Below are 26057 nucleotides of genomic sequence, written 5' to 3'. Positions count from 1 at the left end.
TTTAATAATGGAAAAATTGATGTAATAAATGTATCACTAGCCACTTTAAACAATGCCACTTCATATAATGTTTACATACCCTACATTACTCATCTCATATGTATATACTGTACTCTATACCATCTATTACATCTTGATGTAATGTATCACTAGCCACTTTAAACAATGCCACTTTTATATATTTACATACCCTACATTACTCATCTCAAATGTATATACTGTACTCTATACCATCTACTGCATCTTGCCTATGCCGTTCTATACCATCACTCATTCATATATTTTATGTACATATTCTTATTAATTCCTTTACACTTGTGTGTATAAGGTAATTGTTGTGAAATTGTTAGGTTAGATTACTCGTTGGATATTACGGCATTATCGGAACTAGAAGCACAAGCATTTCGCTACACTTGCATTAACATCTGCTAACCATGTGTATGTGACAAATAAAATGTGATTTGGTGGACATTCCGGCAGTCAGCGTGCCAATTACACGCTCCTTCAACTTGAGACATCTGTGGCATTGTGTTGTGACACAACTGCACATTTTGTGGGCTTTTATTATCCCCAGCACAAGGTGCACCTGTGTAATTATCATGCTGTTTAATCAGCTTCTTGATATGCCACACCTGTCCCGTGCATGGATTATCTTGGTGAAGGAGAAATGCTTACACTGCAGGGAAATGGTTCATTTCCAAGGTTGACATGTTAGCTAGCACGACCAATCCAATGCGGAAACACTAGCTCAAACTTCCTCTTGTGAGTGTTGCAGCTGACTTGGCCCGCTCAAGATAACATGCTACGGATCAATGAAATCAGGCTGGTTATTTAGATTTTAAGTAGCAAGCAATCGATATCATCGTAAACTTGTTGGAAGCGAGGCAGCTTTGGTCATCTTTAGTCCTTTACCGAGCCGCATTCCATTTCTTGCTATGCCTTTTCCATTTGCCTTCATTCACCTCAAATATGTAATAGTATTAGATAGGTGTAGATGAAATGTCTACCAATACTTACACCAATCCACTGCTTTTAAATCGTTGAGGGGGTGAGAATTCAGATTGGGCTCATGTCATCCAATAGTAGCCTAGTACATGCAGTCTTCCAGTTCCTGCTTTCTCAGTCATCAATTATCTTTGAAGCTGATATATACTGACTTCTCATATAAATAGCAATGTTTGATTTAGCTAGCTAACACTATGAATTACTGGCAATCAATTATTATTTTATGAGTGGTCCCAAAGATGGTCAACAAAGTGAGGAATCCAATTATATTACCTCGTCATTGAGAGATCATCTTCAAATAGAATTAAGGTAAGCTAGCTAAGTACACAACTGCATTAGTTAGCCAGACTTTATAACGATCAGACTACCTGCATCTACTTTGTACTTGTTCAAGATAGGTCAATGTTAGTGTTGTGGGAGTGACAGGCTTGCAGTTTGAAGAAAAGCTCCTAGCTAGCCTAAATGTTTCACTGACTAGGTTATTTCACCAGCCATGGTATTTTTCATTCCTGCTGTGTCCCACACAACAAATTAGCTAACAAGTTTGTGTTAATTCATTTAGAGAGATTACTTAGACACACGTGTGTGTGTGTGTGTGTGTGTGTGTGTGTGTGTGTGTGTGTGTGTGTGTGTGTGTGTGTGTGTGTGTGTGTGTGCACATGTGAAGTCCCTGTGTGTGTTTAAAACATTTGGGTCTCGAGGCAGTGTGGACAAATAGGTATTGTTCCTGTGGATACACTCCAAATCCTCTCCACTTAAATTGATAGATCATCTTTTAGCAGCAGCAAGGAAATGTGTAACAAAATGCTGGAAAAATGAACATGCACCTTCAAAAGATATGTGGTTAGGTCTATGCGGGGAACTTGCAGACATGGAGAGAATTACATCAATCTTGCAACATTGACAGCATAGGTATGAAGGTGTCTGGTCAGAGTTCCTGTCATATTGTATGGATCTTATTATGTCATTTATGGGCTTTTTGTTTGTTTGTTGTTTTTGTGTGACTTAATCCAAATTGTATACTTATTCGGACTCTTGAAATATTTGCTCTATAAATGTACCCTTAACATGTGAATGTAACTACGCTCCTTAGTAAAGACAGTAAAGATAAATTGTGTATATGTATGATACATGTTCTTTATGTGCTCTTTAAATAAAAATGAATGTCTCCATGACCAATGTACTTGTGTATCCAAATAAATAAGACTAAAAACTAAAACATGTTTTTTCCCTTAGGGTAAGATGGTGAAGTGTGCATACTCATGGATCTGGTGGCCAGCACCGGATCTAAGGTGGTCTTCACCATGGAGCACTCAAATAAAATCAAGACGTTATGTCACATGCTTCGTAAAACAACAGGTGTACACTAACTCTGCAAGCTGTGCGTCACAGACACTCCCTCTCAAAAAAAGATGTCCAATTTGTGAAATGGTTGTTTTCACATGTTGATCTTAAATTCCACATGTCAAACAATATTTTCACATGTATTTAATGTAGATTTCACATGCTAACACCACCTTTTCACATGTGAGGAGAATAACACGTTTTCACCTCACATGAATTGCAGCTTCACATGTGAAATTTGCTGTCACGTTTACTTTCACGTGAGAATCGGATATGCAGTTTCACCATGTGAAAATCACACTTTCAGATGTGTAATTGTAAGTTCACATGTGGAGAAACAAATTTGCAGTTTCACTTGTGAGAACTTAACATTTGCCTTGTTTACTAACATTGGAGTAAACCCACACAGTGTATAGCCTAACAACATGGTTAAAACTAAAATTTATATCATGGATGGTCAGTTCTTGCAGCCATAGTGTAGTCTATGGATTTGAGTGGTTGCCTTTCTCCAGCCCCATCTCTCAGCTTTTTACCAGAACTGTGCCGGTAAACCAGAAGTGCTATAATATAATGTTTTCAGCATAAAAAAAATAATAATTTGCTTTCGCATTTAAAATTATTTCCTTGCAACATTGTTTTGCTGTCAATACTTTTGGGATTATGTTTTGATTTCAATATTTCATTTGCAATACTAAATAATTGTTCTCAACTTTAGAAGTTTCTCTAGATATTAAAATGTTTAAATTAAGGATTGCCGCGACACCTTTTTAATAGAGTATTGTTATTTATAGGTTGCAATCCTCTAGTGAGTTACTTGTGCGCCATTTTAATATCTAGCGACACTTCTAAAGTTGAGAACAATTATTTGTATTGCAAACAAAATATTGAAAAACATAACCAAAAAGTATTGACAGCAAAACAATGTTGCAAGGAAATCATTTTAAATGCAAAAGCAAATTAATTCTAAATGGATGCTGAAAAAATTATATTTAAAGATAAAACACAATTAAGTAACTCCTCCCTCTTTCCAGCTATTTTTCCAATATATTTTTATGTTGCCCTGGCCTTTTGCGTTTGCTGCCTTTTTGGCACATTCATTCCAGTAATGAAGTTTTGGCACATTCATTCCAGCAACATAGCACCCTGCAAACCAGTTCTGGTTTGCCTCTGCAGCTAAACAGGGTCGGTCCCTGGATGGGAGAACAGATGTAGCTGGAAGTGGTGAAAATAATCATGTGAAAATAAATGAGTTTTATTATGTTTTTTTTATTCGAGGGGTTAAAATTTGAGAAATGAACGTGAAACGCCACGTGTCCGACAAGATGTCACGTGTCCGATAAAATTTTCACGTGAATTTTTCATGATTTTTTTTTTAAGTTAATTTTTTTTGTAAGGGCTGACATTCACAGCGAGAAATACAGTGGACTTTAATGATCACAATCAATTAGCTAAAATTATGGAATTGTCAGTAAACTTTTAGGAATGATGACCTAGGTAGTTTGTGTGTGTTTAAAGATCTATTTGTCTTTGTCAGAATAAAATAAATGTACCTCAAAATGATGTAAATCCTTCCTGCCCACTGCCATCTAGGCCTTCAACAAGATCAGGTCACAGTTAACACATGACACTACAACCCAATAAATTGATTTGCTCTTTTACACACTGGTACTGTGCTATTTTACTTACCTCTCTACATAGCTACAGTGCATTAGGAAAGTATTCAGACCTTGACTTTTTCCACATTTTGTTACGTTACAGCCTTATTCTAAAATGGATTAAAAAAAAAAAAAATCCTCATCAATCTTCACACAATACCCCATAATCACAAAGCGAAAACAGGTTTTTAGAAATGTTTGCTAATGTATTACAAATAAAAAAACACCTTATTTGCGTAAGTATTCAGACCCTTTGCTATGAGACTCGAAAATAAGCTCTGGCGCATCCTGTTTCCATTGATCATCCATGAGATGTTTCTACAACTTGATTGGAGTCTAACCGTGGTAAATTCAATTGATTTGGAAAGGCACACACCTGTCCATATAAGGTCCCACAGTTGACAGTACATGTCAGAGCAAAAACCAAGCCATGAGGTCGAAGGAATTGTCCATAGGGCTCTGAGACAGGATTGTGTCGAAGCACAGATCTGGGGAAGGGTACCAAAACCCGTTTTTCTCCCCAATTTCATGGTATCCAATTGGTAGTTACAGTCTTGTCTCATCGCTGCAACTCCCGTACCGACTCGGGAGAGGCAAAGGTCGAGAGCCATGCTTGTGGCACAGCTAGCAACTGCGATGCAGTGCCTTAGTGTACTTTGGCTAGTGTATCAACACACCCAGTCACTACAAAGATACAGGCGTTCTTCCTAACTCAGTTGCCTTAGAGGAAGGAAATCGCTTGGTGGCCAATGGTGACTTTAAAACAGTTTAGTTTAATGTCTGTGTCGTTCCCTCTTATGGTGTTATCCTCTCTCGTTCTGTCTCTCTACTTTCAGAGTTCATTAAATAAACACAGCTGAGCACCTGAAGTCCCTGGCCCTGTGTGCGATCCCTCAATGCGTTCCAGACCGGCAGCTCACCTAGTACCTTGCTACCCTCCACACACACCCCCTTACCAAAGCCAGCAGGGTAGGGCTTTCAAGGCGAGGCCTTCACACCTAAACCTCACATGGATTACTCGCATGAGACACTAAAGGCTTTGTTTCAAGATTTGCTAATAAGTGCGCCAAGTGTTAATTCAATCTGTCACCTCGTGTTTAAAGTGTTTGATGGACAGTATTGGAGGAACTAAAATGAGTAGCAATTTACTGTGCTAATCAGTTTATAGACAAAAATAAAACTGTGGTCTGGTAAAGGAAATAGTGTGCTCATGAGGGGTGTGGATTCCATTGGTGTATTGCACAGAGTGCAATGTTGCAGCTCGTACTTTCTTAATTCTCTTAACTCTGCTGCTTTGTTGATTTGGATGCTTAGGCATAATGGCACCTGTTAGAAAGTGAACTCTCTGCTTCCTTACAAGTCCCATTTCACAGTACACATGGTGATATAATTGCTTGGGCACATCACCAAATCAATACATTTTGGTTGAGTGTGTTACCTGTTTGATCTAGTCTACATTTCTTAACCTTAAATCTAAATTATAGAAGACATAAGTAAATCAGAACGTATATTAGTTATGTTGCTAGTCTAAAGCAGTACTTACAAACATTTGTGTGAGATCTGTCTTGTAGCATGCGGATGGGTATGGCACCAAGTGTGCAGGTGACCATGGTCTGCTTATTAAGAAGACACTCCATTACTAATTGGGGGGGGGTTCCGCTCTAGTCGAGCTCTTTAAAAGTATTCTATATATTTCTGTATCGTACAGGCTATAGTATCTAAGCTGTAGAGTTGTTACTTTTCTAAGTGTTTATTGGCTTAGGTTGACAAAATGCATTCGATTACAAGTGTTTCTTGTCACCTGGTCTCTGTCAGGTTCTAAATGCTCAGGTGTAGAGCTTTATGGGGGAGGAAGATGGCAGCCAGTCTCTGCTTGGGTTAGTTAGGGTTTTTCTGAGCTCTAGGGGCTAGTCAGACTGATCTTCAGTCGTTTAAATTCATTTGACTTGCTTTATTTGATCCATTTATTTACTTTGAGCCTGGCATATTGTTGGATGATTTGTATATTTTATAAATACCTGCACCAGCTCCAAGAGCCTTAAAATAAAAACCTTGCACTGGATCTTCTGCTTCCTGCCTTTCCTTGCTCACCAACATTAGCCAGACAGCTCCAACCATCCAGGGCAAGTAAGGGGCCTACCATCCATCCATCCTTACAGCATCAAATGAGCTGGGAGTGTCAGCCAGTAGCAGTGTGTTTTAACTCTTACCTGGTAGAAAAGGGATGATTCTGCGCTTGGGGTCTTTCTGTCCTCCTTCCACAGGGAACTTATCCAGAAGCTCCATCTGAAAACAGTGTCAACAACGCAGGGAGTTAAACACATGCTACCATACAAAACAACATCACTGCAGGGGGAGGTTTGTACATTTTGTACAATTCAGCAATTCCTAAAAGGACTGGCTTTGCCAATTATTAGAAATACACTCAGCAGATCGTATTTCTCGATGGGGTAGCTAGGCTACATATGCTACGTGGCCTGGAGTCAAAGAGAACAACAGTGGTCCTAGATTAAAGAGGAATGTTCATTTCCTATTACATTAAATTTACGAGCCTAGAGTGGATTGTCAGTGTCAGAACTGGGGGGTGGGGGGGGATTTCTTCACTTTGTTTTGGAGAATAGATGGAGGGATTTCTTCACTTTGTTTTGGAGAATAGATGGAGGGATTTCTTCACTTTGTTTTGGAGAATAGATGAGTGGGGGAGATTTCCTCACTTTGTTTTGGAGAATAGATGGAGGGATTTCTTCACTTTGTTTTGGAGAATAGGTGGAGGGATTTCTTCACTTTGTTTTGGAGAATAGACAGACTTCACAAATACAATATTTCTGTTTCACATCTTCTACACACAGACAGACCAGAGTTAGAATCAACTAGGTTTATGTGGGCAGCAAGCAGGGATCTGAATGGCTAGTGGGGCTGGTGATGTTGACACTGTCTGTTTGGAGCATCCAACTTCCTGCACTGGTGGAAAATTACTACTGGACCATCATATCACAAGGCCCATGCAATAGGAAACACTGGTGGCGTCTTCTCCAAAGTACAGTTCGGATTTATAGATGGGCTTGTTTAGAAGGGCCTGTATTTGACTCCTCGCAGAGAGAAGGGGCCTTTTCTCTCAAACCTGTCTTACTAGTGGTCTTACTACAAATTAAAAGCCAGTAAAGTTGGGGCCTCCCGAGTGGTGCAGTGGTCTAAGTGGACTTTCGCCTAGCTGTGCCACTAGAGATCTGGTTCGAGTCCAGGCTCTGTCGCAGCAGGCCACGACCGGGAGACCCATGGGGCGACGCACAATTGGCCCAGCGTCATCCGGGTTAGGGGAGGGTTTGGCCGACAGGGATGTTCTTGTCCCACTAACAACTCCTGTGGCAGGCTGGGCGCAATGCACGCTGACACAGCCGTCAGGTGTACGGTGTTTCCTCTGACACATTGGTGCGGCTGGCATCTGGGTTAAGCGGGCATTGTGTAAAGAAGCAGTGTGGCTTGGCTGAGTTGTGTTTCGGAGGACGCACGGCTCTCGACCTTCACCTATCTCGATTCCGTACAGGAGTTGCAGCGATGGGACAAGACTAACAACCAATTGGATACCATGAAATTGGGGAGAAAAAAAAACATAAAATAATGAGAAATGCCAGTAAAGTTAGCTGTAAAGCTTTCTCGGTATCCCTTGTAATCCCTTGCAAGACTCGTGCTATAATGTTGCTATGACAGTCAGCACTATGGTTTTGGTCCAGTAACAGCAGAGTTCTTGACCCCGTGTCCTGTCCTATGGGAATACACAGTCTACACGCAGCTGTATAAATTAACTCAATGCAAAGCGATAGTCACACTGCAAATGGCTGTCAGTGAAAGAAACCATAAGTCTGTTGGTGGGTGAAGCCAAAGCAAACAGAGAAGAGTGAGCAGTCAAGAGGTTTGAGGTGAGAGAAAGGTTATGGTTGTGCTCCAATGCTGTGGATCCAAAGGGATGTTTGGCAAAGACATATGATGGATATCAAGGAGGTAAAGAACACTTCATTCGCAGAGTAAAAAGCACCTTCTATACCTTGTTAATTATTGTCACTGATCTTATCTTAAAGTACTGTAATGTTATATCCACACCTCCCTTGTGCCCATCTTCCTCTCATTATTGCAACCACGGTTAATCAACAGCCTGCTGACCAAACTAATTACATTAATGACTATCCACTTCACCATCATATTAAACCCTACCTGCTTGGAAGTCATATACTCCTATTTTACTGTCAACCTTGTTACTTCCTGCACCTCCCAGTTCAATATCCATAATTCTCCTGTCTGCTTTCCTATAATCTGCAACCCTTTATCTCTCCAGAAACTAATGCTCCACCTAATATTCCAAGGACTATTCAATCACACCATGTGCTATATATTTCCCAATAAACAAGATTTAAACATGTTTATTAAGTTAATCATCTATTAAAGCTCTTCAAATAAAAATCCCTATGTAATGTACATCTTAATTTAGTTTTAACTAAATCATTCAGCTCCATATCCCGATAGATAGATCCAATAATACCCACCCCATGAAATGAAAATGTACAGAGCTGTTTCTACTAATGAGACCCAACAAAAGCTACAGTATGAGAAAAACTGACTGGTGCAGAAACAGGAGAAAAAGACAAGATCAGCAAGAAGCCAAGAATACCAGTCCTGTAAATGGCAATTAAGGAAGCGCTTGGTAAATCCTACTTCCAACCACAGCACACCTTCCTCTGTGGAACAAAGAGAAAACAGAGGAAAAATACTTCTGAGTGACTACACATGACGACTATCTGTCTGGCGAAAGAGGCAGATGCCTCATTTTCACAGATCCTCCTTAGAGAGAGAGGGAGAGAGAAAATAATACCCCACACGCTGTAATTGTTCCCATGCGTCTAGCGGGGAGCCACACCCTGACTGACTGTCTCTCTTTACCATCACTCCAACACCCTGTCTGTGGCCTGTAATCAGATCTGCTGTCTCAGATGAGAAAAAACATCTGACTGAAGGGAATACAGTGCATTCGGAAAGTATTTAGACCCCTTGACCTTTTCCACATTGTTACATTACAGCCTTATTCTAAAATGGATTCAATTCCCCCCCCCCCCCCCCGTTCCACACAAAATAGCTCATAATGACAAAGCAAAAACAGGTTTGAAATATCACATTCACATAAGTATTCAGACCCTTTACTCAGCACTTTGTTGAAGCACCTTTGGCAGTGATTACAGTCTTCTTGGGTATGACACTACAAGCTTGGCACACCTGTATTTGGGGAGTTTCTCCCATTCTTCTCTGCAGATCCTCTCAAGCTCTGTCAGGTTGGATGGGGAGCGTCGCTGCACAGCTATTTTCAGGTCTCTCCAGAGATGTTTGATCGGGTTCAAGTCCGGGCTCTGGCTGGGCCACTCAAGGACATTGAGACTTGTCCTGAAGCCACTCCTGCATTGTCTTGGCTGTGTGCTTAGGGTCGTTGTCCAGTTGGAAGGTGAACCGTCGCTCCAGTCTGAGGTCTTGAATAGGTTTTCATCAAGGATATCTCTACTTTGGTACCCTTCCCCAGATCTGTGCCTTGACAAAATCCTGTCTCGGAGCTCTACGGACAATTCCTTTGACCTCATGGCTTGGTTTTTGCTCTGATATGCACTGTCAACTGTGGGACCTTATATAGATAGGTGTGTGCCTTTCCAAATCATGTCCAATAAATTGAATTTACCACAGGTGGACTCCAATCAAATTGTAGAAACATCTCAAGATGTTCAGTGGAAACAGGATGCACCGAATCTCATAGAAAAGGGTCTGAATACTTATGTAAATAAGGTATTTCATTTTTATTTATTTTTTATAAATGTGCAGAAATCGTAAACTTGTTTTCTCTTTGTCATTATGGGGTATTATGTGTCGATTGGTGATATGTATATATATTTTTATTCCATTTTAGAATAAAACTAACGTAACAAAATGTGGAAAAAGGGGTCTGTATATTGTAGTTTCTGCTGCTGCAGCCAGTTACATCATGTACATGTCACTCACATGAATGACTTGAGGATAGGTTTAAGGGTTCAAGCAACACAATGGTAAAGACTGACTTCATTTGACAAGGGGAGTTTTCTTGGCATTGGTACTGTTCATTTCAGTCAAAACAAAACAGTACTACATACTTTACGGAATACGGTGCAGATTGATGAATTGAGAAAAACTAAGTTCGATATTTTTTACTCTGAATGAATGTATAAATGCCTACATTACCATGTGTAATGATAACAACACGAGAACTAACTTTGAGGGCAAACTAACTAATTCTGATGAAAAAGAGGGCAGTTAATGACTGTTAAGGAGTAAACAAGGATACCACAGCGAATGTGGCCCCAGGTGTGATGTATGCTGGGAGGTATGACATCACAGCCAGGGGAGTATAACAGGCATTCCTTTGTGGGTTATATTACTATACCTAACAGAATACAAGCCTAACTGTCCAACTTCAAATACATGTACTAATTGGACAGAACATTCTTGTTTGGTCAGAGAGTAAGTTCATTTGCGGCGGCCGGCTATCATTCGTCTGGTTCATTATCCTCCTCTGTGACATCACTCAGTCTCATCATAGCCTTCTGCTCTTCATCTGAGAGTGGGACATGAATGAGTGGGACATGAATGAGTGTGTTCAAGGCCTCCTCTGACAACCACATCTCTTTCTAGAATTTTAAACCGGCTCAACAGTAGACTACAATCTCCCTCTCACTCACTCTACCCCTCCCCACACACCACCCCTCCATCACTCATATCTTCATGTTAAAACTCTGAGGTGGACTATATCTCTCATTGAGACGGCTACTTTAGTGTGACACATACTAATGCTGAGCAGGGAGGGAGGACACAAGAGACCCAGAAGATGTCAGAGAAGCATAGCAGAGAAGTTGATGTCATCAGCCTTTAGCTGATCAGAGAAGACTGGCGCCACAAGGCTTCCTTCAATCAAGATCATAAAGGGATGCATCCATCTCCCCAACCAATGTTGTTCTTCCGATGGGAATATGTAAAAAAAAAAAAAACGAAGTTGTCTTTGACAACCACAGGAAACACCAAACTCACTCTCATTATCAAACTTTTTTGTGCCTTGCAAGGGTTCGGGAAATTTTTTTGTTTAAAAGGAGTGAATCATACTGAAAAGACCGACATCATGTGTTTTCAATAACGGTTGTTGAAAACACTCCCCCCTAGCTGTTGAGAAACATCAACAGACAAGGAGGCAAGGAGACTTGGTTTAGACATGCATTTCCTGCCGCTGCATCGGTCAGCCCTGTAAGCAATGTGCTGGCTCACCACATGGTTTCCAAACTGCAGATTTTTTTTAAAGGGAGAAAATAAAATTCAAAAGGGAAAGAACTGAGCAGCAAACTACTCTCACATTTCAAGTCTGGCATAGTGACGGCTGGACGAACACTAGAAACCACTTCCAACAATCATAAACAAAGGCAGGAGACACCAGTAAGCTAGCTTGGGGGAAAAAGTGGAGCAAAGCAAAGATACCACTCCCATCTCATTTGTCCTGCTGAAGTAAAAATTCCTCAAGGTTTAGTCTGTCTATGGATGATAGATCAGTTTCACTGAAATAGACAAAATACCACAATTTATAATATTATAAATAATAATTGTCATCAAACATGAATACATGCATACAAAATGAAGTAATGGACCACAATTTCTACGTCAAGAAGAATAGAATACCCTATTGCAGGATTGCCTAACTGGCGGCCCGCGGGCAGAGGTGGGTTGTAACGCATTCCATGTACTTAAGTCCACTGATGAATTAGTACTTTTCTAGTTACTGTCTGTGGGCTGTACTTGCATTCTTACTCAAGCAATTTCTAAAGGAAATAACTTACTTTTTACTCTGTTACACTTTACCAAATCACTTCAGTTATTCAGCTAGATTGATATTATATTGTCGCTGTCAGATGAAAACCTCAACTCCAAATGTTGTGTATTTTTTTATATACATGAATCGATACTATCAAATCCAATATTATTGGTCACATACACATGGTTATCAGATGTTGAGAGTGTAGTGAGTTGCGTGTGCTTCTAGTTCTGACAGTGCAGCAATATCTAACATGTAATCTAACAGTTCCATAACAACTACCTAATGCACACAAATCTAAGTAAAGGAATGGAATAAGAATATATACACAGAAATATATGGATGAGCAATGACAGAGCGGCATAGGCAAGATGCAATAGATGGTATAAAATACAGTACAGTTGAAGTCAGAAGTTTACATACACCTTAGCCAAATACGCTGAAACTCCGTTTTTCACAATTCCTGACATTTAATCCTAGTAGAAATTCCCTGTCATAGGTCAGTTAGGATCACCACTTTATTTTAAGAATGTGAAATGTCATAATAATAGTAGAGAGAATGATTTAATCTTTCTTCTTTTTAGTCTTTCATCACATTCCTAGTGGGTCAGAAGTTTACATGCTACCAAATACCAATTGAGTGTATTGCAAATTCAATTGTTTAACTTGGGTCAAACATTTGGGTAGCCTTCCACAAGCTTCCCACAATAAGTTGGGTGAATTTTGGCCCATTCCTCCTGACAAGAGCTGGTGTAACCGAGTCAGGTTTGTAGGCCTCCTTACTCGAAAACACTTTTTCAGTTCTGCCCACACATTTTCTATGGGATTGAGATCAGGGCTTTGTGATGGCCACTCCAATACCTTGACTTTGTTGTCCTTAAGCCCTTTTGCCACAACCTTGGAAGTATGCTTGGGGTCAATGTCCATTTGGAAGACCCATTTGCGACCAAGCTTTAACTTCCTGACTGATGTCTTCCTTCTCCCCCCCAAAAAAAGATATAGATGTACTATTGTAAAGTGGTTGTTCCACTGGATATCATAAGGTGAATGCACCAATTTGTAAGTCGCTCTGGATAAGAGTGTCTGCTAAATGACGTAAATGTAAATGTCTTGAGATGTTGCTTCAATATATCCACATCATTTTCCTACCTCATGATGCCATCTATTTTGTGAAGTGCACCAGTCCCTCCTGCAGCAAAGCAACGACACATGATGCTGCCACCCCCGTGCTTCACGGTTGGGATGATGTTCTTCGGCTTGCAAGCCTCCCCCTTTTTCCTCCAAACATAACGCTGTTCATTATGGCCAAACAGTTCTATTTTTGTTTCATCAGACCAGAGGACATTTCTCCAAAAAGTAGGATCTTTGTTCCTATGTGCAGTTGCAAACCGTAGTCTGGCTTTTTTATGTCGGTTTTGGAGCAGTGGCTTCTTCCTTGCTGAGCGGCTTTCAGGTTATGTCGATATAGGACTCGTTTTACTGTGGATATAGATACTTTTGTACCCGTTTCCTCCAGCATCTTCACAAGGTCCTTTTGCTGTTGTTCTGGGATTGATTTGCACTTTTCGCACCAAAGTAAGTTCACCTCTCGGTGTATGTAAACTTCCGACTTCAACTGCATATACATATGAGATGAGTAATGCAAAATATGTAGACATTATTAAAGTGGCATTATTAAAATGACTAGTGATCCATTTATACATTTACATTACATTTAAGTCATTTAGCAGTTTATGTTAAATGTAGCATTTATGAAAGTGGCAAATGATTTCAAGCCTGTATGTAGGCAGCAGCCTCTCTGTGTTAGTGATGGCTGTTTAACAGTCTGATGGCCTTCAGATAGAAGCTGTTTTTCAGTCTCTCGGTCCCAGCTTTTGATGCACCTGTACTGACCTCACCTTCTGGATGGTAGCGGGGTGAACAAGTAGTGGCTCGGGTGGTTGTTGTCCTTTATGCTCTTTTTGGCCTTCCTGTAACATCGGGTGCTGTAGGTGTCCTGGAGGGAAGGTAGTTTGCCCCCGGCGAATTACCTGTGCATCTGTTAAAGTTTGTGAGGGTTTTAGGTGACGTTGAAGAGGCACTGTTGCGTCTGCTTCATCACACTGCCTGTGTGGGTGGACCATTTCAGTTTGTCCGTGATGTGTACGCCGAGGAACTTAAAACTTTCCACCTTCTCCACCGCTGTCCCGTCGATGTGGATAGGGGGTGCTCCCTCTGCTGTTTCCTGAAGTCCACGATCATCTCCTTTGTTTTGTTGACTTTGAGTGAGAGGTTGTTTTGCTGACACCACACTCAAGAGTGCACTCACCTCCTCCTTGTAAGCTGTCTCATCGTTGTTGGTAATCAAGCCTACTACTGTTGTGTCGTCTACAAACTTGATGATTGAGTTGGAGGCGTGCCACGCAGTCATGGGTGAACAGGGAGTACAGGAGGGGGCTGAGCATGTACCCTTGTGGGGCCCCAGTTTTGAGAATCAGCAAAGTGGAGATGTTGTTTCCTACCTTCACCACCTGCGGGCAGCCTGTCAGGAAGTCCAGGACCCAAATGCACAGGGCGGGGTTGAGACTCAGAGCCTCTAGCTTAATGATGAACTTGGAGGGTACTATGGGGTTGAATGCTGAGCTATAGTCACTGAACAGCATTCTTACATAGGTATTCCTCTCGTCCAGATGGGATAGGGCATTGTGCAGTGTTATGGCCATTGCTTCGTCTGTGGACCTATTGGGGTGGTAAGCAAATTGAAGTGGGTCTAGGGTGACAGGTAAGGTGGAGGTGATATGGTCTTTGACTAGAAGTGAGTGCTACGGGGCGATAGTCATTTAGTTCAGTTACCTTTTCCTTCTTGGGTACAGCAATAAGGGTGGCCAACTTGAAGCATGTGGTGACAGCAGACTGGGATAGGGAGGGATTGAAAATGTCCGTAAACACACCAGCCAGCTGGTCTGCGCATGCTCTGAGGACGCGGCTAGGGATGCCATCTGTGCCGACAGCCTTGCGAGGGTTAACACTTTTAAATGTCTTACTCACGTCGGCCACGGAGAAGGAGAGCCCACAGTCCTTGGTAGCGGGCCGCGTTGGTGGCACTGTATTATCCTCAAAGCGGGCAAAGAAGGTGTTTACTTTGTCTGGAAGTAAGACGTCTGTGTCCGTGACGTGGCTGGTTTTCTTTTTGTAGTCCTTGATTGTCTGTAGAACCTGCAAAATACGTCACGTGTCTGAGCCATTGAATTGCGACTCCACTTTGTCTCTGTACTGACGTTTGGCCTGTTTAACCAGTTGAGGACAGACGTTCCGCTAGCGGAACCCCGTTCCGCCTGCGGAACCCCTAGCCAACAGCCAATGGCATCGCACGGCGCGAAATACAAAACCAACTAAAATACCACAATTAAATTTTCTCAAACAATCAACTATTTTACACCATTTTAAAGATAAGACTCTCGTTAATCTAACCACATTGTCCGATTTCAAAAAGGCTTTACAGCGAAAGCAAAACATTAGATTATGTTAGGAGAGTACATTGACACAAATAATCACACAGCCATTTTCCAAGCAAGCATATATGTCACATAAACCCAAACCACAGCTAAATGCAGCACTAACCTTTGATGATCTTCATCAGATGACACTCCTAGGACATTATCCTGTTAGGGCTAGGGGGCAGTATTTGCACGGCTGGATAAAAAAATGTACCCGATTTAATCTGGTTACTAATCCTACCCAGTAACTAGAATATGCATATACTTATTATATATGGATAGAAAACACTCTAAAGTTTCTAAAACTGTTTGAATGGTGTCTGTGAGTATAACAGAACTCATTTGGCAGGCAAAACCCTGAGACATTTTCTGACAGGAAGTGGATACCTGATGTGTTGTATTACCTTTAAACCTATCCCATTGAAAAACACAGGGGCTGAGGAATATTTTGGCACTTCCTATTGCTTCCACTAGATGTCACCAGCCTTTACAAAGTGTTTTGAGTCTTCTGGAGGGAGATCTGACCGAACAAGAGCCATGGAACGATGATGGCCCATTAGACACCTGGCGCGCGAGTTCATGTTGGGTACCCTCGTTCCAATACGTTATAAAAGAGTATGCATTCGTCCACCTTGAATATTATTCATGTTCTGGTTAAAAAAGGCCCTAATGATTTATGCTATACAACGTTTGACATGTTTGAACGAACGTAAATATATTTTTTCCCCTCGTTCATGACGAGAAGTCCGGCTGGCTTAGATCATGTGCTAACAAGACGGAGATTTTTGGACATAAATGATGAGCTTTTTTTTAACAAAACTACATTCGTTATGGACCTGTGATACCTGGAAGTGACATCTGATGAAGAGAATCAAAGGTAATGGATTATTTACATAGTATTTTCGATTTTAGATCTCCCCAACATGACGTCTAGTCTGAATCGCAACGCGTATTTTTCTGGGCGCAGTGCTCAGATTATTGCAAAGTGTGATTTCCCAGTAAGGTTATTTTTAAATCTGGCAAGTTGATTGCGTTCAAGAGATGTAAATCTATAATTCTTTAAATGACAATATAATATTTTACCAATGTTTTCTAATTTTAATTATTTAATTTGTGGTGCTGACTTGACTGCCGGTTATTGGAGGGAAACGATTTCCTCAACATCAATGCCATAGTAAAACGCTGTTTTTGGATATAAATATGAACTTGATAGAACTAAAAATGCATGCATTGTCTAACATAATGTCCTAGGAGTGTCATCTGATGGAGATTGTAAAAGGTTAGTGCATCATTTTAGCTGGTTTTATGGTTTTGGTGACCCTGTCTTTGAATTGACAAAACATTACACACAACTCTTGTAAATGTACTGTCCTAACATACTCTAAATTTATGCTTTCGCCGTAAAACCTTTTTGAAATCGTAAAACGTGGTTAGATTAAGGAGATGTTTATCTTTCAAAGGGTGTAAAATAGTTGTATGTTTGAAAAATTTGAATTTTGACATTTATTTGGATTCAAATTTGCCGCTCTTGAAATGCACCTGCTGTTGATGGAGTGCACCACGGGGGGGACGCTAGCGTCCCACCTAGCCCATAGAGGTTAAGTTATACAATACATGCATGTTTTGTTCAATCAAGTTCATATTTATATCAAAAACCAGCTTTTTACATTAGCATGTGATGTTCAGAACTAGCATACCCACCGAAAACTTCCGGTGAATTTACTAAATTACTCACGATAAACGTTCACAAAATACATAACAATTATTTTAAGAATTATAGATACAGAACTCCTTTATGCAATCGCTATGTCCGATTTAAAAATAGCTTTTCGGCGAAAGCACATTTTGCAATATTCTGAGTAGATAGCTCGGCCATCACGGCTAGCTAATTTGACACCCACCAAGTTTGGGACAACCTAAACTCAGAATTACTATTAGAAAAATTGGATTACCTTTGCTGTTCTTCGTCAGAATGCACTCCCAGGATTTCTACTTCAACAACAAATGTTGTTTTGGTTCCAAATAATCCAGTTATATCCAAATACCTCCGTTTTGTTTGTACGTTCAGGTCACTATCCGAAGGGCGAGCACATTTTGGGACAAAAAAATTCAAAATATTCCATTACCGTACTTAGAAGCATGTCAAATGCTGTTTAAAATCAATTTGTATGCTATTTTTCCCCATTCCACTTTCTGGCGGCTTTAGAGAGCCAATGGAAGCCTTAGAAAGTGTCACGTTACAGCACAGATGCTGTAATGTCGATAGAGATACAACAGAAGAACAACAAATTGTCAGACAGGGCACTTCCTGTATGGAATCTTCTCAGGTTTTGGCCTGCCATATGAGTTCTGTTATACTCACAGACACCATTCAAACAGTTTTAGAAGCTTTAGAGTGTTTTCTATCCAAATGTACTAATTATATGCATATTCTAGTTTCTGGGCAGGAGTAGTAACCAGATTAAATCGGGTACGTTTTTTATCCGGCCGTGAAAATACTGCAAGCTGGTTTTTGATATAAATATGAACTTGATTGAACAAAACATGCATGTATTGTATAACATAATGTCCTAGGAGTGTCATCTGATGAAGATCATCAAAGGTTAGTGCTGCATTTAGCTGTGGTTTTGATTTTTGTGACATATATGCTTGCTTTGAAAATGGCTGTGTGATTATTTTTGGCAGGGTACTCTCCTAACATAATCTAATGTTTTGCTTTCGCTGTAAAGCCTTTTTGAAATCGGACAATGTGGTTAGATTAATGAGAGTCTTGTCCTTAAAATGGTGTAAAATAGTCATATATTTGAGAAATTGAAGTTATAGCATTTGAGGTATTTGTATTTCGCGCCACACGATTCCACTGGCTGTTGACTAGGGTGGGACGCAAGCGTCCCACCTAGCCCAGGGAAGTTAACACGGGTACATCCTGTTTGAGTTTCAGCCTATAGAAAGAGAGGAGCCAAATGGAGTCGTGGTCAGATTTGCCAAAAGGAGGGCGGAGAAGGGCCTTGTATGCATCACGGAAGTAAAAGTAGCAGTGATCCAGAGTTTTGCCAGCACGTGAACCACAGTCAATATGTTGATAGAATTTAGGTAGCCTTGTTCTCAAATTTCCTTTGTTAAAATCCCTAGCTACAATAAATGCAGCCTCAGGATATATGGTTTCCAGTTTGCATAAAGTCCAGTGAAGTTCCTTGAGGGCCGTCGTAGTATCGGCTTGAGGGGGGATATACATGGCTGTGACAATAACCAAGGAGAATTCTCTTGGGACATAATACGGTCGGCATTTGATTTTGAGGAATTCTACATCAGGTGAACAAAAGGACTTGAGATCCTGTATGTTGTTACAATTACACCATGAGTCGTTAATCATGAAACATACACCCCCGCCCTTCTTCTTCCCGGAGAGATGTTTATTTCTGTCGGCGAGACATACAAAGAATCCACGTGGCTGTAGCGACTCCGACAGCATATCCCGAGAGAGCCATGTTTCGGTGAAACAGAGTATGTTACAATCCCTGATGTCACTTTGGAAAGCAACCCTTGCCCTAATTTTGTCTACCTTGTTATCTAGAGACTGGACATTAGCGAGTAATATACTCAGAAGTGGTGGGTGGTGTGCACGCCTTCGAAGTCTGACCAGAAAACTCTGTCTACCTCTTCTCTGGCAGCGTTGTTTTGGGTCAGCCTCTGGAATCAGCTCAAATTCCCTGGGTAGTTCGGACAAAGGATCCGCTTCGGGAAAGTCGTATTCCTGGTCGCAGTGCTGGTAAGTTGACGCCGCTCTGATATCTAATAGTTCTTCCCGGCTGTATGTAATAACAGTTAAGATTTTCTAGGCTAACAATGTAAGAAAAAAAGAAAAAAAATACTGCAAAGTTTCCTAAGGACTAGAAGTGAGGCAGCACTCTCTGTTAGCACCATTTTGTCTATTGGTTCCCCTTTACATCTGTAAGAATGTTTCCCGACCCCTTGACCAATGAAATGTATTCAAAATAGCTTGTCATCAAAACTCTTCAAGTCCATTGGCTCTCAAAGTTGTCCATCATTCCTGTATCTCCACAACAGCTCTTGAAGTGATGCTTGAAGTGATGCTTGTTTGTTGGTTCTTAGCCACACGCGATCAGAGGTAAATTGCAACTTAAATAGCTTCTGCCTTTGTAATATTATATATTTCTTGAGTAAGATATGTATTTATCGGATACAATTCTGCTGTTGAAATTGTTTTCAGGGAGAGTGCAAATTAAATGGCTAGGTAGCTAACCCAGAATCTGACAGAATGTTTAATCTCCTGTTTTTAGCTCACCATATGATCTCTGCTTGTTAGCTAACTAGCCACCTTGTCATTGGCATAAAGAGTGAACTGATTAATTAGATGTGTGTGGCAATAGCTAACACAATAGGTTGCCACTAGATTAACTGGCTAGTCTAGCTAGCTAGCTGGGGTGTCAACCATGTAGTTAGCTAATGTTTCCTAGATCAACCAATCCTCCCACTCCATTGCTGTCTCTCACTGTGTGTGTGTGTGTGTGTGTGTGTGCTAAAATGTAATTCTGTTTTTATGAAAAGACCAATAAGCACATCTGTCATACAGTACATCATCCCAGTAAGCTTTTTGGCCCATATACTGTAGCAACTAGAAATAAAGTCAACCGAGGGGGAGGAGAATGGGCCAACCAAGAAAAGAAAAGACCCTTCAAAGTGGAAAAGAGAGGTTCAGAAGAGGAGGATGCAGGGTAAATCCTACCTTGGCAGGAAAAAGATTGATATCTGCACTGTTTGATTATTTGTATTACTTACATGATTCTTACCTGAATACCCACCTTGATGTTTCGTTCCATGCTGAAATGTGTCTGATTTGCATACTAGTAACATGATTGACAGTGACATTTCAATATTGATGGCTGTTTGACAGTTGTAAAACTTACCTGACCTCCTTTCCATTTCATTCTGAGTAAAAAAAATGACAACTCACACTTGGTGTAAATCTTTTTAGTATGGATTCACCATCACATGTACTTTAAATGATATTGTGAAATACATTTTCATTAATGCTACTGAAATTGGTAAATTATTCCAATGTCTTGAGTGCCATTTACCTTTTTATGAAATTTATGCACATTGATAGATATTAAGTCAACTTTGAATAAGACCGAAATTGAAACTGTACAGCCTACAGACTTTGTTATATGTCAGTCTTCATTGGAGACTACCTGTGCTGGAGGACATCTGCAAGATGATGCTGGCAGGCTTAAATAATAAATGAATGTCAATTGCACTAAGTTGTTCTTTTTGTTTGCTATATGGTATAAAAAAATCAAAACAAAATTTGTAACTAGTACTTCAAGTAGTTTTCTGTCCAGATACTTTTTTACTCTTACTTGAGTAGTTTCTTAAGAGGACTACTTTTATTTACGTACAGATTTGTGGTACTCTACCCACCTCTGCCCCATGGGTGGTTTTATTTGCCCACCAATTCTTCTGAACAATCTTTTTTTCTTATTGTATTTTCATTGTTGGAGAGAAGACTGTAAAAGATTTCCAATTGAAAACCACTACAACCAGGAAATCAGCTCCAAGTGATTTTCAATTGGAAATCTGTTTCCAAGGTTGTAACTATTGTTTTAGTCAAATATATAATTTGGGCCTTCTTGCAGTCAATTCTTTGTCTAGAAATTATTTGTAATTATTTCAGTTCCAGCCCCCCGACCATCCGCTCAAGAAGAAAATCTTCCCACGGCTGAATATAGTTGAATTTCATACGTATTGTCTTTTATATCATAACAGAAAATGTAACATTTGAAGTGCTTTAAAAATGTATATATTATTATGCTAACTTATTAAGTCTTCCACATGGATTTCAGTTTCCAAACCATTCCAGAATGAAAAACCACTCAATCCACAACTGCTGAATTTACACTTACATTTCAAATGTTTCATTTCCATAGTGCACTGTACTGCTATGTACTGTATTTAAAGACCCAGATATCTTCCGTTCAGCATTTTTAAGTCTAGGCATATGTTATATCTAATTGTTTCCAGATTAAAAAGAATAGCATGGGATGCAATTTAGTCCAGCATCTTAGTGTGCCACAGAGTAAGGGCATGTTTAGCTTTTGTGCAAAATGCTGCTCACAACAGGCAGCCCCATGATCTCAACAGAGGACTGTGCTGTTTCCACTTTTAAAGGGTTTTGTTGCTCCATTACCGCATGTGGAAAATATGTGACAGCTGTGAGATTCTGGGAGAAAGTAGCAAAGTATCAGCTATACATCACACCTATGCATAGGAATGGGAGTTTGTATCTATTCGAAAAGGGTTTTTAGAGTTTAGAGGTCTTGATGATTAGTTGACAAGTTAAATCAGGTGTGCTGGTCTTGGGCTACAACAAATATGTGTGCTGTTGGGGGTACTCGAGGACTGGAGTTGGGAAACACTGGCTTACACAACGGTTCTGGCTTCAAGTCAAGGAATCTAAAGACCAACTCTGCATTAGTAATTAGAGGAGTAAACTGAACAACATGCAGAGCTTGTTCTATTACCTGCAGTAGCTAGCTTTGATGTAGCTAAAATATGAATGCTTCGCCTATTCCTCTCTGATTTAGAATATACCATTGCACAAACAACCTGCTGATGTAGGCCTACTGTATACCAGCACTAGTATCAGGGTGTATTAACTAGCTACCTTTGCTCTGACTAAGTACATTTAGCTAGCTATCCAGCTAACTAGCGATTAGCATTGGCAGTTAACACAATATATACAAAAACTGATGGTGTAATATAGAACGATTGCAGATTCATATTAAGAAGCAAGGAAATCAGCATTGTCGTCACCAACATCTTGTTGCATCTGCAGCATTGACCATGAAGACGGTCCTTGCCAGTGAACAGTAAGTGGCTGTGACTCATAGTAGAGAAAAAACTGCTATCCTTGAGTGACAGGGGGCGGGGCTTGGTGTGTGTATAGGGAGAGAGACGACCTCAGTAGCAAACGGAGTAAACTAGAAAAAAAAAAAAACATTTCACAAGCCAGAGTGGTGTTAAACACTAAACAAACCAAATATTAAAATACCGTTATACAAGATAAAGTAAAAACCCAAACCGCTCCTTGCATAAATACCGGTATATAGTAAAATATGGTATACCGCCCAGCCCTGGGCTAGGTACTGTAAAGTAACTCACCCCTACTCTTAGATGGAGATGGAATGTGAGGAGACATCAAGACCAGTCTGTCTTTGTCTTCCCTCAATGTCACAGGGCTCTATTTTCGGCTGGCGCTAAGGAGGTGCAAGAGTCAAAAGCACATTCATTTGCAATTTCGTCATGTAAAAACTGGCGCAATGGCATTTTCCACCCCTTACGCCAGGTTCGGCAATTTACCTGTCTAACATCAGCTCGCTTGCGCTGAGGTGGGAGGGGTGGAAATATTTGAGGTGTGTCCTTAAAAATTTGTGCCAATATGACAATTTCAGTCAGCACAAAAAGGGATATGTAAGACCGACCAAAAGGTAATGGCATTGATTTTGCCAGCGAAAGCGGACACAGTAACCTTAAGTAAATCACCAATGTTTTATTAAAATATCACGAGCAGCAAAAACATCAGACATTCTCCTTTTTTATTTATATTGGACATTATTTTTGTCCAGCTTCTGTGAAAAATTAGGACATATTATGTGCGATGCCCATTGAATGAGAAGTGTCAGTGACTGTAGGACGCTTGTTTAGGAACATAAAGTTATTTTAGTTAATCATTTTGTGGAAAAAGAATCTTCCACTTTCCTCTGTTGGGCCTAACTTTAAAATCATGGGAATTCCCATTGCTGTCTGTGGCGCTGAATCCGCTTGTAGGCTATATTTGCCTGTTTGTTTGTTTACCTTTCACGTGGCAAAGTCACTAACTCGCCATATCAACGATGATGGTAGGCTACAGCTATACAGAGCCTAGTGAAAGTCTATACACCCCTTGCACAGTCTTCACATTTTGCTCCCTTAAAATAAAATGTTTTCCTGCTCCACGTTTTCAAAGTGAATGAAAATTATACAAAATGTTCAAAATGAATAAAAAATGGATTGCATGTCTTCACACCCCAGACTTAATATCTGGTGGAAACACCTTTGGCAGCTATTACAACTGAATAATTTTGAATAAGATTCTACCAACTTTGCACAACTCTTAGGGCAACATACCCTGAGTGTACAAAACATTAGGAACATCTAACATTGAGTGGCAGCCCATCTTGGCCTCAGAACAGCCTCAATTCGTCGGGGCATGGACTCTACAAGGTGTCGAAAGCGTTCCACAGGGATGCTGGCCCATGTTGACTCCAATGCCTCCCACAGTTGTGTCAAGTCGGCTGGATGTCCTTTGGGTGGTGGACCATTCTTAATACACACAGGAAACAGTTGAGCGTGAAAAACCCAGGAGCGTTGCAGTTCTTAACACACTTAAACCGGTGTGCCTGGCACCTACTACCATACCCCGTTCAAAACCACTTAAATCTTTTGTCTTGCCCATTCACCCTCTGAATGGCACACATACACAATCCATGTCTCAATTGTCTCAAGGCTTAAAAATCATTCTTTAACCTTTCTCCTCCCCTTCATCGACACTGGTTGAAGTTGGTGACATCAATAAGGGATGATAGCTTTCACCTGGTCAGTCTGTCATGGAAAGAGCAGGTCTTCCTAATGTTTTGTATACTCATTGTATATTTAGACGAATTCAACTAACTGTTATAGTTTTTGGTTCTTCATCAAATAAATATTTTTGTTTTCAAATAACTGGCATATATTCATATACCTTCAAATATTATTTGTTTTTTTAATAACTGCATTTGAATATCAAAGAAAATAGTTGCCTTTTAGTTAACTCTATATAACCTCTATTTGACTACCTCAAGTATTTGAAAAGTTGGTATTTTCAAATAAACTACAAAATACAACCATTTTCTGCTGAGGTCTGGTTCACACAGCATTTGCCACTATTGATGGGATGTGATGCATGAGACAGCCTGTATGACCATGTCATCTTTCATTTTTTTTTGCCAGCCGATCTGTTCATCTCAACCTTTCATATTCAACAATGGTTGTCTCCAGGATGGACAGCAGGGCAGGCAGCAGTGACATCAGAAGAGTGAGGGATGATGACCCAGTGAGAGACAGTGGAAGGAAGCGAGGAACAGGGTGTGTGGGGTTGGGGTGGAGGGGGGATAATAGTTTCCAAAAATAATGGGTGCCTTATTGCGAACCCAGAGAGCATATTTTTCCATTGACGCTTTACAATACCAGAGAATTGTCCAGTAGTGGAGCAGCCAGGTGATGTGTCCACAACGGGAAGCACTCTTCCAGCCCGGGCCATCTCATTGGTTTTATGTCCCTACTGACACCAGCATTGGCAGGCTCTCAGAGAGATGCATCCAGGTGGGTCAGTGCATTTGGCTGCTGCTGCAGAGGAGCAGCAAGAGCCAGATGAAATGACTCATCACTCCTTCACTGTGCAAGTTCGCATCCTAAATGGCACCGTAAAATTACTGTAAAAACAACAGGATATTTTGTACAGTGTAGATTCTGAAAGAGTTAACTGTCATCTTTCTGCCCTAACTGTTTATAGTTTTATATTCATAGCCTTACCAAAACATTATATCTCATGCTTTTATATATATTATATTATTTGTAAGTAGTTAATATTGACATAATAATGAATTTGTTATGAGAAGAAATAGCATTTGTCAGTATTGGATGATGTATTTAACACAGATGGCCACAGAAAAAGGAACTGGAACTCTGATGAAATTCCCTCCACATGCAATAAACGTCCTGTGTGACGTTCTCGTCTAAAATAAATATTTTTGTGGTTATCTGTTGGAATCCACATTTAGCTTCTCTAGGCTCCATTGAATTAGTTAATTTTCCCGAATCGACTCATAAATTACCAAACCAAGTCACATGGTTCAATGACCCAAACACTAACACTGTATTCCTATTGGCACACCTGTACGATGGCATAGTACAATGGTATTTTAGCCCTTAGGGCCATGATTTATTTATTTTGTTATTTGTCAGGGACAATGTATAACATGCCATTGCACCAGATTTAGCTAGATAGCTCATTTCCATCTATAGTCCCTGGTAGAAAGTAGTGGACTACAGGGGATAGGGTGCCATTTGAGACACGACCATATAGTGTGAAACTACGATTGAACTACAAGGTGTGCACAGTGGTTTTCCCATAGCAGTTCCCAGCTCACCTGCAGGTCGAAGAACTTGCTGTAGCGCCTGAAGATGACCTCAGTGCTGCCATCAGACCAGGACACTTTGATGATGTAAACCTAAAAAAGAAAAAAAAAAGAAGGGTGTTATCTTTAAACCTTTTTTTCTCTACAGAACCATACCAGGTAGGTGTGACGACCAGAATCCATACCAATTGGCATGTATTTATGCTCTTGTTATAGTAACAACAATAACAGTGTAATAATCTCTGTAAGGAATTGGTAAAATCCCAAGATTTATTTTCTGATTCATGGTCACACAATAGTCCACAATGACGTGGTTTCTAGGGAAGATGTCATTCAAGTAAATAGTGTTGGTTCATTGTGTGGTAATTTAGTGTGATGTCTGTCATTTCCACAGACACAGAAGGGATATCCTTTCATATGACCTCACTTGCCACAACTTAAGATCATAAATTCCAATGAAATAGGAAATGATCATGCCTACTTC

General features: G+C 40.3%; 1 protein-coding gene across 4 annotated transcripts in view; it reads right to left on the bottom strand.

The window, feature by feature from the left end:
* The window catches only part of LOC106567509 (SH3 and PX domain-containing protein 2B), a 92571-nt gene that overhangs the window by 60728 nt on the left and 5786 nt on the right, over positions 1–26057 (bottom strand). For all 4 annotated transcript variants that reach the window (XM_014136822.3, XM_014136823.3, XM_014136824.3 and 1 more), the window contains exons 2-3: positions 25586–25666; positions 6215–6290 (exon numbers count right to left, since the gene is read on the bottom strand). In XM_014136822.3, the coding sequence (XP_013992297.3) occupies positions 6215–6290; positions 25586–25666 (157 nt within the window). The remainder of the gene's footprint in view (positions 1–6214; positions 6291–25585; positions 25667–26057) is intronic.

The sequence above is a fragment of the Salmo salar genome, chromosome 13 (genome assembly GCF_965601325.2).
Source record: "Salmo salar chromosome 13, fSalSal1, whole genome shotgun sequence".
NCBI classification, from domain to species: Eukaryota; Metazoa; Chordata; class Actinopteri; order Salmoniformes; family Salmonidae; genus Salmo; species Salmo salar.
The sequence above is the reverse complement of the archived record's forward strand: the minus strand, read 5'-3'. Positions and strand labels throughout refer to the sequence as shown.